This window comes from Bubalus bubalis, chromosome 8 (assembly GCF_019923935.1).
Source record: "Bubalus bubalis isolate 160015118507 breed Murrah chromosome 8, NDDB_SH_1, whole genome shotgun sequence".
NCBI classification, from domain to species: Eukaryota; Metazoa; Chordata; class Mammalia; order Artiodactyla; family Bovidae; genus Bubalus; species Bubalus bubalis.
In genome coordinates this window covers 87522657-87536868 of record NC_059164.1, presented here as the reverse complement: position 1 = coordinate 87536868, position 14212 = coordinate 87522657, and the positions used below count along the sequence as shown (strand labels likewise).

Genomic DNA, 14212 nt, shown 5'->3' with positions numbered 1-14212 from the left:
GGAGAAGGAAATGGCAACCCACTCCAGGACCCTTGCCTGGAAAATCCCATGGACAAAGAAGCCTGGTATGCTACAGTCCATGGGGTCGCAAAGAGTCAGACACAACTGAGTGACTTCACTTTCACTTAGAGGAGAGGTTACCAAACTTTTTTCTTTAAAGGACTAGACAGTAAACATTTTAGGCTTGCAAACCCATATAGTATGTTACAACTGCTCAGCTCTGCTGTTATAGCACAGATGCAACAGCCGTACATGTACTGTGAAAGCAGCCATAGACAGCACATAAATAAATGGACATGGTTGTGTTCTATAAAGCTGTATTTATGGACACTGAAATTTGAATTTCATATAATTTGTACATATCACAAATATTCTTTCATTTTTGTTTTCTTTCAACCATTTAAAAGTGTAAAAATCATTCTTCGCTTTAAAAAAGTTATACAAAAAGATGAGACAGACTAGACTTGGCCCGTGCAGTAGTTTCCTGACCCCTGACCTAAAGCCTAAGCTACCAACATTCATACGCTTCTTCCAGGCCTTTATATGTGGTCTCTCAGTTCTTGGAGGAACACTTTTCTGTAGGACTTCAGACAGTTAGAAATGATAGCTTTTTCTATGAAGTAAATGGAACTAAAAGGAGATTTTTCATGGAAAATTATTTTGCAGTATGTAGAGAATTATAACTTCCTAAATCCTAGAAACTAAGGAAATGACAGGGAACACAACTAATTGAATGAAGGCATTTAAACATTAGCATAGCACAGATTTAAGAAACTTCTGGTCTTTAAAATGTGTTTAGATCTTTTCTTAACATGTATCCAGAATGATACTTAGATCAGCCTCTGAACACTGAACAATCAATCAGCTGTTCCCTCTTCCCATTTACTTCTGACTAAAGGTTTCTCAGGAACTTTGAATAGTTGTTAGTGGGCAGAATTATTGTCAAAATGACCACAGCCCAGATGAAGAGCAGATTTTAATGGGGCCGTCCATACCCTTTAGAATTTCAGGTACATAAGTTGACCCTTGGATAGCACGGGAGTTATGTGTACCAGCCCCCGGAGCAGTCAGATGTGTGTATAACTTTTGACTCCCCCAAAACTTAATTACTAATGGCCCGTTGTTATCTGGAAGCCTTACAATAACATAAAAATTAACATGTTTTATATGTTTTATATATATATATTATACTATATGCTATATTCTTATAACAAAGTAAGCTAGAGAAGAGAAATGTTAAGAAAATCATAAGGAAGAGAAAATACATTTACAGTACTGAATTGGATTTATTGATACTATAACTTTACATCATCTGCTCACAAGATGAATAGTCTGTTAGTACCTACGTCAGTATTGGTCAATATTCTTTTATATATATATATATTCTTATATAATGCTAGATGTTATATGTAATACACTAGACATTGAAAATGAAAATATGAGAAATTTATAGTTATTTACAGGTATAACAATTTATATGTTGATAATGATAATGATTGCTTTATGGTAGCCTAGTATATTCAATATTATTGCTTCACAGTAGCTGCCCTACATACTAATGAATGAATCATTATAAAATTTTTATGGCATATATTATTACAGTCATATTCTTAATACTGTATTGGAAACATTGTTTTTTTGTTGGGTTTTTTTTTAAAACCGCTTACCTATGATAGACAGCTACACGGTTTCTCCAGTTAGGAGAGAGGCATACTGTAAGGTGATATAATATGGTGTAATCTTGTACACTGTGTCCTACATGATGAATACTTAGGCAATGTTGATATGAAAATATTTCATACAGTTCTCACCATGTAGTTATTAGATTTTCACAAAAAGGCACACTTACACAACAGGTAAGTTTATTTTATTAACTGTATGGCATGATCAGTTCAGTTCAGTCACTCAGTCCAACTCTTTGCAGCCCCATGGAGTGCAGCACGCCAGGCTTCTTGTCCATCACCAACTCCCGGAGCTTGCTCAACTCATGTCCATCGAGTTGGTGATGTCATCAAACCATCACATCCTCTGTCATCCCCTTCTCCTCCTGTCTTCAGTCTTTCCCAGCATCAGGATCTTTTCCAATGAGTATCAGGTGGTCAAAATATTGAAGTTTCAGCTTCAACATCAGTCTTTCCAATGAATATTCAGGACTGATTTCCTTTAGGATTGATTGGTTTGATCTCCTTGCTGTCCAAGGGACTCTTAGTAGTCTTCCCCAACACCACGGTTCAAAAGCATCAGTTCTTCTGCGCTCAGCTTTCTTTATAGTCCAACTCTCACATCCATACATGACTACTAGAAAAACCATAGCTTTGACTAGACGGACCTTTGTTGACAAAGTAATGTCTCTGCTTTTTAATATGCTGTCTAAGTTGGTCATAGCTTTTCTTCCAAGGAGCAGGCGTTAATTTTGTAGCTGCAGCCACCATCTGCAGTGATTTTGGAGCCCCCCAAAAATAAAATCTGTCACTGTTTCCATTGTTTCCACATCAATTTGCCATGAAGTGATGGAACCAGATGCCATGATCTTTGTTTTTTGAATGTTGAGTTTTTCAGTCTCCTCTTTGACTTTCATCCAGAGGCTTTTTAGTTCCTCTTCACTTTCTGCCATAAGGGTCGTATCATCTGCATATCTGAGGTTATTGATATTTCTTCTGGCAGTCTTGATTCCAGCTTGTGCTTCGTCCAGCTCTGCATTTTGGATGATGTACACTGCATATAAGTTAAATAAGCAAGGTGACAATGTACAGCTTTGACATACTCCTTTCCCAATTTGCAGCCAGTCTGTTGTTCCATGTCTGGTTCTAACAGTTGCTTCTTGACCTGCATACAGATTTCTGAGGAGGCAGGACAGGTGATCTGGTACTTCCATCTCTTTAAGAATTTTCAGTTTGTTGTGATCCACACAGTCAGTGGCTTTGGCGTAGTCAATAAAGCAGAAGTAGATGTTTTTCTGGAACTCTCTTACTTTTTCGATGATCCAATGGATGTTGGCAATTTGATATCGGGTTCCTCTGCATTTTCTAAATCCAACTTGAACATTTGGAAGTTCATGGTTCACATACTGTTGAAGTCTAGCTTTGAGAATTTTGAGCATTACTTTGCTAGTATGTGAGATGAGTGCAATTGTGCGGTAGTTTGAGCATTCTTTGGCATTGCCTCTGTTTAGGACTGGAATGAAAACTGATCTTTTCCAGTCCTGTGGCCACTGCTGAGTTTTCCAAATTTGTTGGCATATTGAGTGCAGTACTTTCACAGCATCATCTTTTAGGATTTGAAATAAGTCAACTGGAATTCCATCACCCCCACTAGCTTTTTTCGTAGTGATGCTTCCTAAGGCCCTCTTGACTTTGCATTCCAGGATGTCTGGCTCTAGGTGAGTGAGCACACCATTGTGGTTATCTGGGTCATTAAGATCTTTTTTGTATAGTACTGTGTATTCTTGCCACCTCTTCATAATATCTTCTGCTTCTGTTTGGTCCATACCATTTCTGTCCTTGATTGTGCCCATCTTTGCATGAAAAGCTCCCTTGGTATCTCTAGTTTTCTTGAAGAGACCTCTAGTCTTTCCCATTCTGTTGTTTTCTCTATTTCTTTGCATTGATCAGTGAAGAAGGCTCTCTTATCTCTCCTTGCTATTCTTTGGAACTCTGCATGATGATGGCATGATGATTACTTCTACTTCTTAAGTGAAAGTGGATCATCACAGGGGTCTTCATCATTGTTGTCTTCACACTGAGTAGGCTGAGGAGGAGGAGTAGGAAAAGAAGGAGTTGGTCTACACCTAACTGCAGTGATAGCTTCATGAATTTCTTGTTCTTTTTTCATTATGATCCTTAATGCTGGATTCATTTATCCTTAATTGGTGGGCAGCTGCAAACCTCATTCTATAGAACATATCACACAATTCAGCTTTTTCTTGTAATGTCATGACTTACTCCCCTTCTTTGGAGCACTTCTAGCATCACCAGTGGCACTTCATATGGGTCCCATGGTTTTATTCAAGGATTGCAGTATTGCACTCAATCCAATGAAAAATACATGAGAACTGCAAGAGATCACTTTTTACTGCGATACACAGTTTACTAGGGAGACAAAGTGCTCACACTAGTAGAATCACAAGGAGTTTCAAGTCGATACTCATGCTTGGCTCACTGAATTAGCGACAGAAGGTGTCTGCAAAATTAGGGCAGTAGTACAGTGTGCACTGCAATTAATCTTATGCAGTTATAATTTAAAACTGCATCTTTACATTTATTTACATTTCTGTTAACAGGGAATGGTGCCATGTATGTAGGATTTCCCAAAGTTCCTGTGTGTGCATAAGCTTTAATAAATTTTAACTTCTTACAGTAGATTTGTGTATACTTTATGGTAGTAAATGGTAAAGTAGACCTGTATCTACATATGTTTTATGCATTCATGACATGTCTAACTTTTTCTTCTCATGTATTTGGGCAATATGATTCATCTGTTAAGTTTTTTCAGATGTAGAAGATCTTTAAAAAATGTCCCAATATATTTATTGAAAAAAATCTGCATATTAGTGGACCCATGCGATTCAAACTCATGTTATTCAAGGGTAGCTATGTGTATGTGTGTAATTTTTTTAGTATAGCTGTGCTATTTCATTTTTAATTATACCAATAACATACTTTTCTGTGGATACTATCAGGGACAAAATTAACAAAATGAGTATTTTGTATAAATGACTACTTATTTTAATCAAAGTGCACAGAGAGCAGTACTTTCTAAATTGTATTTTTTTCCCCTTAGTTTCTATAGATTTCCTGTAGTCTCTTTTTTAATGGGGCTTCCCTTGTGGCTCAGCTGGTAAAGAATTCCACTTGCAATGCAGAAGACCTGGGTTTGATCCCTGGGTTGGGAAGATCCCCTGGAGAAGGAAAAGGCTACCCACTCCAGTATTCTGGCCTGGAGAATTCCATGACTGTACAGTCCATGGGGTTGGAAAGAGTAGGGAGTGTTGAAATCAGGGATTATTTTATATAGAAATTCGATTTTAATAAGATCCTTTTTTTTCTGTTTTAATGAGACCCTTTACTGATAGGGTTTTAAAAAAAAAAAAAACTTTTTATTTTGTATTGGGGTATAGTTGATTAACAATGTTATAGTAGTTTCAGACGAACAGCAAAGGGACTCAGCCATGCTTATACATGTATCCATTCTCCCCCAAGCCCCGCTCCCATCCAAACTGGCAAATAACATTGAGCAGAGTTTCATGTGCTGTACAATAGGTCTTTGTTGGTTATGCATTTTAAATATAGCAGTGTGTACATGGCCTTCCCAAAGTCCCTAACCGTCACGTTCCCCAGCATCCATAAGTTCATTTTCTAAGTCTGTAAGTCTCTTTAATGAGACCCTTTAATATTGATTTTTTTCCCCCAAATGTAGTTTGTATTAGATAAAGTAAACAGTACTTTAGTTGGGGAAAGTTAGTTGCCCTGTGAGGTACATTTTGAAGGCTACCCATCTGATCTCCTTAAAGAGAAGTTTCACATACATGAGAAGGAAGGTTAATTTTGAATTATAGTATATATATTGTCTATTATACATATTTTGAATATGTATGTATACATATTATACATATTTATACATTATATGCTATGCTATGCTAAGTCACTTCAGTCGTGTCCGACTCTGTGCGACCCCATAGACGGCAGCCCACTAGGCTCCCCCATCCCTGGGATTCTCCAGGCAAGAACACTGGAGGGGTTGCCATTTCCTTCTCCAATGCATGAAAGTGAAAAGTGAAAGTGAAGTCACTCAGTCGTGTCGAACTCTTAGTTAGCGACCCCATGGAGTGCAGCCTAACAGGCTCCTCCGTCCATGGGATTTTCCAAGCAAGAGTACTGGAGTGGGGTGCCATTGCCTTCTAAGTTATACATTATAACTTTATATTAAATATAATATTTAAAATTATAAAGCTTATTAGCAGAGTTGAATTTTTCAGGAAAATGTAAGTCTCTTTAAATGCTCTTAGATATCTTGAAGTGTGCTTCTCACCTAGTAACTCTAGGAATCTAAATATGTCCTCAGTTTTATAAAATATCCTTTGATAACTGTTTTAAAGTTTCTTATCAGCCCAGGTTTTGTGTATTAGAATAAACAGAAGTAACCCAACTTCAAGGGCAAGTAGCAAAACTTTTGATTTTTAATCTAAATTTGGAAATCTGTTGATGGCCTATACATTAAAAATGGAAAATATATCTTACATAAGTCTTCTAAAGCAGCAATTTTGTTTTTTTTTTGTTTTTTCTTAATTCAGTTAATCCTATCCTGGGCTTGATTGTTTGCTTTTTTGGTTGTATTTTGTTTTAAAATAATGAAGTGATTGTAAGAGAGAAAGATTTTCTGGAGAGAGAGACTTCTTGATTAGGATGTATTACTCAGTTTTGCTGACTTTCTTTTCCAAGGTAACTGATGCCCCAGAGTCTACGCCACCAGCACCTGCACCCACTTCAGGAATTGTAGGTGCATTAATGGAAGTGATGCAGAAGAGGAGCAAAGCCATTCATTCTTCAGGTATATTTGCATGTGTATATATATAGTTAATAAATTTGAATATTTGAAGTTCTGTTTCTCTTTTTATTCTATGACAGTCTTTTCTAGATTTTCTTCCTGCTACTGAATAACTTATTGATATAGGTTCTCAGACTTATTTTAAGACGTTGTCACTGTGACTAGTCTGTTTGAAGCTTAATGGAGGCCATGTCATAACCATAAATTGGAAGAACAGTTTTGGCAAAAATGGCAGTTTTGTTTCCCAAACCAGAAGTATTAATAGAATGCCTGGCAAACAACTTCTTAAAAAAGACTTGAAAGTGTTCTAGTTTCATTCTTTTACAAGTGGTTGACCAGAGTTCCCAGCACCACTTGTTAAAGAGATTGTCTTTAATCCATTGTATATTCTTGCCTGCTTTGTCGAAGATAAGGTGTCCATATGTGCGTGGATTTATCTCTGGCCTTTCTATTTTGTTCCATTGATCTATATTTCTGTCTTTGTGCCAGTACCATACTGTCTTGATAACTGTGGCTTTGTAGTAGAGCCTGAAGTCAGGTAGGTTGATTCCTCCAGTTCCATTCTTCTTTCTCAAGATCGCTTTGGCTATTCGAGGTTTTTTGTTTTTCCATACAAATTGTGAAATTATTTGTTCTAGCTCTGTAAAGAATGCTGTTGGTAGCTTGATAGGGATTGCATTGAATCTATAGATTGCTTTGGGTAGTATACTCATTTTCACTACATTGATTCTTCCAATCCATGTACATGGTATATTTCTCCATCTGTTAGTGTCCTCTTTGATTTCTTTCACCAGTGTTTTATAGTTTTCTATATATAGGTCTTTAGATTCTTTAGGTAGATATATCCCTAAGTATTTTATTCTTTCCGTTGCAATGGTGAATGGAATTGTTTCCTTAATTTCTCTTTCTGTTTTCTCATTATTAGTGTATAGGAATGCAAGGGATTTCTGTGTGTTGATTTTATATCCTGCAACTTTACTATAGTCATTGATTAGTTCTAGTAATTTTCTGGTGGAGTCTTTAGGGTTTTCTATGTAGAGGATCATGTCATCTGCAAACAGTGAGAGCTTTACTTCTTCTTTTCCAATTTGGATTCCTTTTATTTCTTTTTCTGTTCTGATTGCTGTGGCCAAAACTTCCAAAACTATGTTGAATAGTAATGGTGAAAGTGGGCACCCTTGTCTTGTTCCTGACTTTAGAGGAAATGCTTTCAGTTTTTCACCATTGAGGATAATGTTTGCTGTGGGTTTGTCATATAATGAGGTGGATGAAACTGGAGCCTATTATACAGAGTGAAGTAAGCCAGAAAGAAAAACACCAATACAGTATACTAACGCATATATATGGAATTTAGAAAGATGGTAACAATAACCCTGTGTACGAGACAGCAAAAGAGACACTGATGTATAGAACAGTCTTTTGGACTCTGTGGGAGAGGGAGAGGGTGGGAAGATTGGGGAGAATGGCATTGAAACATGTAAAATATCATGTATGAAATGAGTCACCAGTCCAGGTTCGATGCACGATACTGGATGCTTGGGGCTGGTGCACTGGGACAACCCAGAGGGATGGAATGGGGAGGGAGGAGGGAGGAGGGTTCAGGATGGGGAACACATGTATACCTGTGGCGGATTAATTTTGATATTTGGCAAATCTAATACAGTTATGTAAAGTTTAAAAATAAAATAAAATTAAAAAAAAAAAAAAAAAGACTTGACATTCCTGTATCTCATTCCTGAGACATTCTTGTAACTTAAGAAATTTAGGTTTCCCTGATTTGTAAGAATTGGGACTGAGAAATGAGATAAATTGTATTGTTTCTGGGGTTTGCTAAAGAACCCTAGTTTTTTGTTTTCTCTTTTTTGTTTTTTCCCAAAACATTATTTGCATAAAATAGTTTGTACTTGTGGTTATTAAACATATGCACACCACCATTAAATGAGTATCATTTTTGAAAGAGAGAAAGAATATGGGTTTTGCTACGGTAATGGTGGAGATTTACTGAAGAGCATGATGTACTAGAAGCAGATCTTTGTTCTTATTAAATCTATTATTTATTCTCTGTGGTGGACCTCAGTTCTCCAGTTTGTTACATGGAGAGAATTCATAAATCAGATGATTGATATGAATAGAAAATTATTATGCAAATAACCAGAAGGTTGCTGAGCACATAGTAGGTGCTCAATAAATGTTGTTTTCTTTGTTTATTTCCCTGTAAGGATGTGGATGTCTACGATCCTTTAGCAACATTTGTTTTCCTTAAATAGGCATTTTTATTTCTATACTGTGCTAAAAAGATGGAATAGGCTAATTCAGTCCACAAGTATTTATTGTGAGATAATAAGAAAAAAATAAAAATCCCTGCCTTTATGGAGCATGCATTCCAGTGAGAATGAGAGAGACAATAAATAAAACAAATTAGAAAATATGTACTTTAAATAGTGATATGTACTAAGGACAGAAAGTAAGCAGAAAAGGGAAAAGACTAACAGACTGTGAGAGAGAATTTCATTTATCATAGGATAATGAGGCTTACCTAAGATATCATTTGAGAAAAGACTCAAAGGAGTTCAGGGAGTAAACCATGTAGAAAACAGGAAAGTATGTACAGCCAGTAAAAACTCCCTGAGGTTGAGGAACAGTGCCAAGGTCAGTAGGGGTGGAACAAGAAGAAGAATAAGGAAGAAAGAGAAAGAAGAATAAGGAAGAAAAAAATAAGGAAGTAGTATGAGAGGTGGCCGGAGAAGGCAATGGCACCCCACTCCAGTAGTCTTGCCTGGAAAATCCCATAGACGGAGGAGCCTGGTAGGCTGCAGTCCATGGGGTCGCTGAGAGTGGGACACGACTGAGCGACTTCACTTTCACTTTTCACTTTCATGCATTGGAGAAGGAAATGGCAACCCACTCCAGTGTTGTTGCCTGGAGAATCCCAGGGACGGGGGAGCCTGGTGGGCTGCTGTCTATGGGGTCACACAGAGTTGGACACGACTGAAGTGATTTAGCATAGCATAGCATGAGAGGTGGCAGGAAGCCGAGAGTAAGGCTTTGGAGGCCATGAATGTGGTGGGAAGCCACTGGAAGGTTCTTAGCAGGGTAATGAGTGGCAGTGATCCAAGCAGGAGATGATGCAGCTTTGAATCAGATTGGTAGCTCCTGAGAAGTGGTTGGATACTAGTTATACTTTGAATGTGGATAACATTGGGTTTGTTGATGGATTGAAAACAAGGTTTGTGAAAAAAGGAGTGATGGATGAGTCTGAGGTTTTTGACCTGAGCAACTGAAAGTGAAGTTTTCATTAATAGAATGGAGACAGATTTAGGAGAAGCAAGTTTGGAAGGAAAGATAGGAATTTGATTCTGTATGTATTAAATTTGAGATACTTACTAAAAATTTAAAAGTAGATGTTGAGTAGGCATTTGGTTATGAGTCAAATTCAGGGGAGAGATGTGAACTGTTAATATAAATCTGCATGTCATTAGGTACATGGTATTTAAAGGAACAGAACTGGATGAGATCATCAAAGAAGTGGGTATAAACAGAGAAGAGAAAGTCTAATAGAGTTTGGAGGACTGGCGAATGTGGTATCTTAGAAGTCAGGGGAAGAAGTTTGAAGGAGAATGTGGTGATCATCTGGGTCAGATGGGCGTGATGGGTCACAAAACTGAGAACAGAGAATTTAGCTTTAGCTTTAAGAGAAGGGAAAGGCTACCCACTCCAGTACTCTGACCTGGAGAATTCCATGGACTGTATAGTCTATGGGGTCGCAAAGAGTCGGACACGACTGAGCGACTTTCATGTTCAAGTTCACTTTTAGTGATAGTAGGTCCTTGGTGACTGGAAAAGAGCAGTGCCAGTGGGTTCAAAAGAGAATCAGGGTAGAAAAGGAGATTGGGTATTGGGGTGCCTACTCTGTTTCCTATTTATGGCTTACTGCTGATGCGGTTCCTACCTGTCACTGGAATTACAACTGAAATCAGCTAAACAATGTACAAGTATATATTTTTTACAGCTTTTCTTTGATATGTGTGTTGATTCAGAGAAAGTGAAGTTTTAGTTGCCCAGTCTGATTCTTTGCAACCCCATAGTCTGTAACCCACCAGGCTCCTCCCTGCATGGAATTCTCCAGGAAAGAATAGTGGAATGGGTAACCATTTACTTCTCCAGGGGGTCTTCCCAACCCAGGGATTGAACCGGGTCACCTGCATTGTGGGCTGATTCTTTACCATCTGAGCCACCAGGGAAGCCCTGTTGATTCAGAGAGATCAACTCATGTGATTTTACACATAAGGAAGCACAGGTTGAAACTGGTTCCGTAGAGATTAAGGAACTAGAAGAATCCAAGTCTTCTTACTCCTAATCTTCAGCTCACAATCAAATACTCTTTAGATGTATTTTATTGATTCATTTTAAACCATTTTAGTAACTGGATTCCTCCAGGTTGTATTTTAGAAGTTGAATAGCAAGAATTATGTCATGTCATTTTATTTATGTGTATGTTTTAATTGTCTTACTGATTCTCTTCTAGATGAAGATGAGGATGAAGATGATGATGAAGATTTTGAGGATGATGATGAATGGGAAGACTGATCTATATATTATATATATATATTTTTAAGGTGAAATACTAAACACTACTTTCTGTCTATGGATTCTGTAAAATTATCATGTAAATGTTCTACCAATTTGCTGTATATTTTTGTTGCCTTTTTGCTTTTTTTTAATTAATCTGTGCAATACCTCATTTAATCTGTAAGGGTTTGTCATAATCCTCTGCAAAGCTACTCCCTGTGACTGTGTGCACGTTTACACCAGGATGCTCACTTGATTCGTGAGTGTTTTTCATTCCATCAACAAGGGAGTTTAAATATTATATGTGAGACTGACAAAAACCTTAATGTAATTTAGTTACAATGCCAGAAGGAAAACACTATTTTCATACCCTACTTTTTCTGTACCTAAATTTTCTTATTAAAATCTAGTATAGCACTACATTCTTTTTTAAGTGATGCAAACCTTAGTTTATTTAGCCCCTTCTTTTTGAACACATGCCACATGAATGTTGAAACTGATACATTGCACAGTTCTCTAGACTTCACTACACTGATGCAAGTTCTCAAATTTTAGCAATATGCTCTACGTAAAATCACTACAGAGATGCTAGTTGGGAAAATGAGTAACACACCTCTTACAGCAGTATTGCCTGTTGTTGTACAGATCTGGTATTTGGAGGCTGGAATCATAAGGAGCCCTTGCATCCCTAATACTTGACTGAGGTTATTTTTGTGTTATAGTAAATGTGGCAGGCTCTTTTTGGCAAAAATTTTTAAAAAGTATTTTTGGTATTATTCTGAAAGAAAAGTTAAGATGTTAAAGTTTAGGGGATCTTAGATATAATTCCATACTACATGAACTGAAGGAGGCTATACATTGTGGTATTTGATTAATTTACTATAAAAAATTCAGAACATAAAAATGAAGTAGGATTAAGTATTTTTATTTTGCAGTCTGTATGAATTGAGATCATTCAGAAATACCAACCATAGAAATCTTACCTAGTTGGCAAAGGTATATACCCTGTAATAGTGAAACTATAATATGCTGGGTGTTTTTTTTTTTTTAATTTTGATAATTTCTCAAGGCTTTTGTCAAATGTCAGGTGAAGGGTTACCTTTTTCTTAAAAGATTGGTGGTCCCAATGTCAAATTTCTTGGAACACAAAACCCAATGATAGATTTTTAAAAAGCAAAAATAAAACTTTACAACCTGCATATTTGTTATATATGCTACATGATGTGTTAAAATTAGGGTTTCCTTGCCTCTCTACAGTACACTAGTCTGCCTAAGGGTGATTGTTTCATATATATAGCATTAATTATCATACCTGCCTACTTTACATTTTAGGTAGAAAAATGATCTGATTTAAATACAGACACCTATTTTTCTCACATTGAGTCATATACAGAATGTAGTTCCAAATGTATTTCATTACTATAGTTACAATATCCGACTAAAAATTAAGCTCTCTATAATTGTACCGACCAAAATCTAGTTATTGGCATGATCTTGACAGGCTGGACCTGCAAGATGTGGCTTGAATTTTAACCAGTTATCACATAATCTCTAGTGATCATGCATCTAGTTATCATGAGAAATAATTTAAAAGGTTTTGTTGCTGAAAGCAGTAAGTGGTGCAGTACAATAGTTAAGTTATTCAGAGAATGTTACCTACTTTGCAGGAATAATTTAAGCTCATGGGAAAGATTCTAGACTTTTTGTTTCTTGCAAAAAAACAGTGCCCTCTGCTGCTAAAAACCTTTTTCTGCTTACTTTTTTTTTTTTTTTTGTGGCTTAATCTCTGTGGGTCTGGTGTGGATGAGGCTGGACAACAACTAACCAGTAAAATTAGGAATTTGTGCAAATGGTAAATAGAACGTTTTAATTATTTTAAATAATATTGATCGTTTTCCTTTTTGTTTCTTTCTTTTAGACATTATATAAATTTTTTTTACAATATCTTGGAAATGTCTTTAATGCCAATTTAAGATATCTGTTCACTTTGGGGCAAGGAATGCAGGGTTTTCTAGCTAACTTTGTTATGATAAAGATTTATCAGGAGCTGCTCTGAGCAGAGGATATCAAATCTTCGAATTGGAAACACAATTCTAAACATGTGAGATGGCTATAAAATTTGCCAATGGTAATTGAGTTTATTCTTTCTTCTTAAAGGACAAAAAAAAAAGACTTTTGTTGTTGCACAAAGTCTAAATTAATATTGGTTGAAACACAGCAGCTGTGGGATTCAGTCCAGGCATGAAGACTAAATCCACTGTAGATGTAAAGGTTGCATGTTTTCAGTCCTCCACCACCTCGCACTGTGGACAGCACAATACCTGTGCGTCGTCTGAGAGCTTCCCACATGCACTCCAGCTAAATGATTGTCTGATAGCCTTCGCGTTTAACAAACTAGCATGAGGCTTTTTATATCTAAATGCTATGTGATAGACAATTTCAGCTAGCCACATATTGTATGTATGAGATTCATAAAGACTTTCAATCATTCATTTCCATTTATCAACTGAAATTTTGTTTAGTATGTGAATTTTTTTTTTTTTTTTGAAATGTATAGTGAATAGGATGTTGCACTGGTGGCAATTCATCATGGAGCATAATAAAATTAATTTGACCCAAATAGTATAAAATAGTGTGTTTTCATTTGTTTATTGTTAAGAGATTAAAATGGGCAAAAAAAAAAAAAATTCAAACTGTTTAATAATGGATTCACAGCAGTGAATGGAAATGGTTAAAGTTTTCAGCCAACTGCATGCCCTGAGAGTTGGAGTGTGCCATTAAATAAACTTGGTGAGCAAAAGAATGTTACACCCTGTTCTGCCGGGAAACGTGACAGCTGCCCAGCTGTCCCTCCAGGAGCCACTGCTGTGGTATACAGAGTGTTCACATTGCAAGGTCACATTGGAACTTGTGCACACCGAAAATGTTGCGCTTTCCTAAATCAGAGTGATAGTGGAGTTTACTGGTAGTTTCAGTAAAAGCCAAATACAGTAGTTCGTGTGGAAGGAACTTAAAGAGCTTTGCTATCAAAGGTGGTGCTTACTTTTAAACAGGAAATTCAGTTTTTGATAAGTAGAATTTTCCGTTCTACTGACCCGGG

At 36.7% G+C, this 14212-nt stretch overlaps 1 protein-coding gene across 2 annotated transcripts in view; it reads left to right on the top strand.

Moving 5' to 3' along the window:
- WASL (WASP like actin nucleation promoting factor) overlaps nt 1-13732 on the top strand; it is an 85469-nt gene extending 71737 nt beyond the window's left edge. For both annotated transcript variants that reach the window (XM_044946835.2, XM_006060582.4), the window contains 2 exons: nt 6438-6546; nt 11069-13732. In XM_044946835.2, coding sequence (XP_044802770.1) covers nt 6438-6546; nt 11069-11130 — 171 coding nt within the window. In that variant the 3' untranslated portion in view covers nt 11131-13732. The remainder of the gene's footprint in view (nt 1-6437; nt 6547-11068) is intronic.
- Nucleotides 13733-14212: the final 480 nt, after the last annotated feature.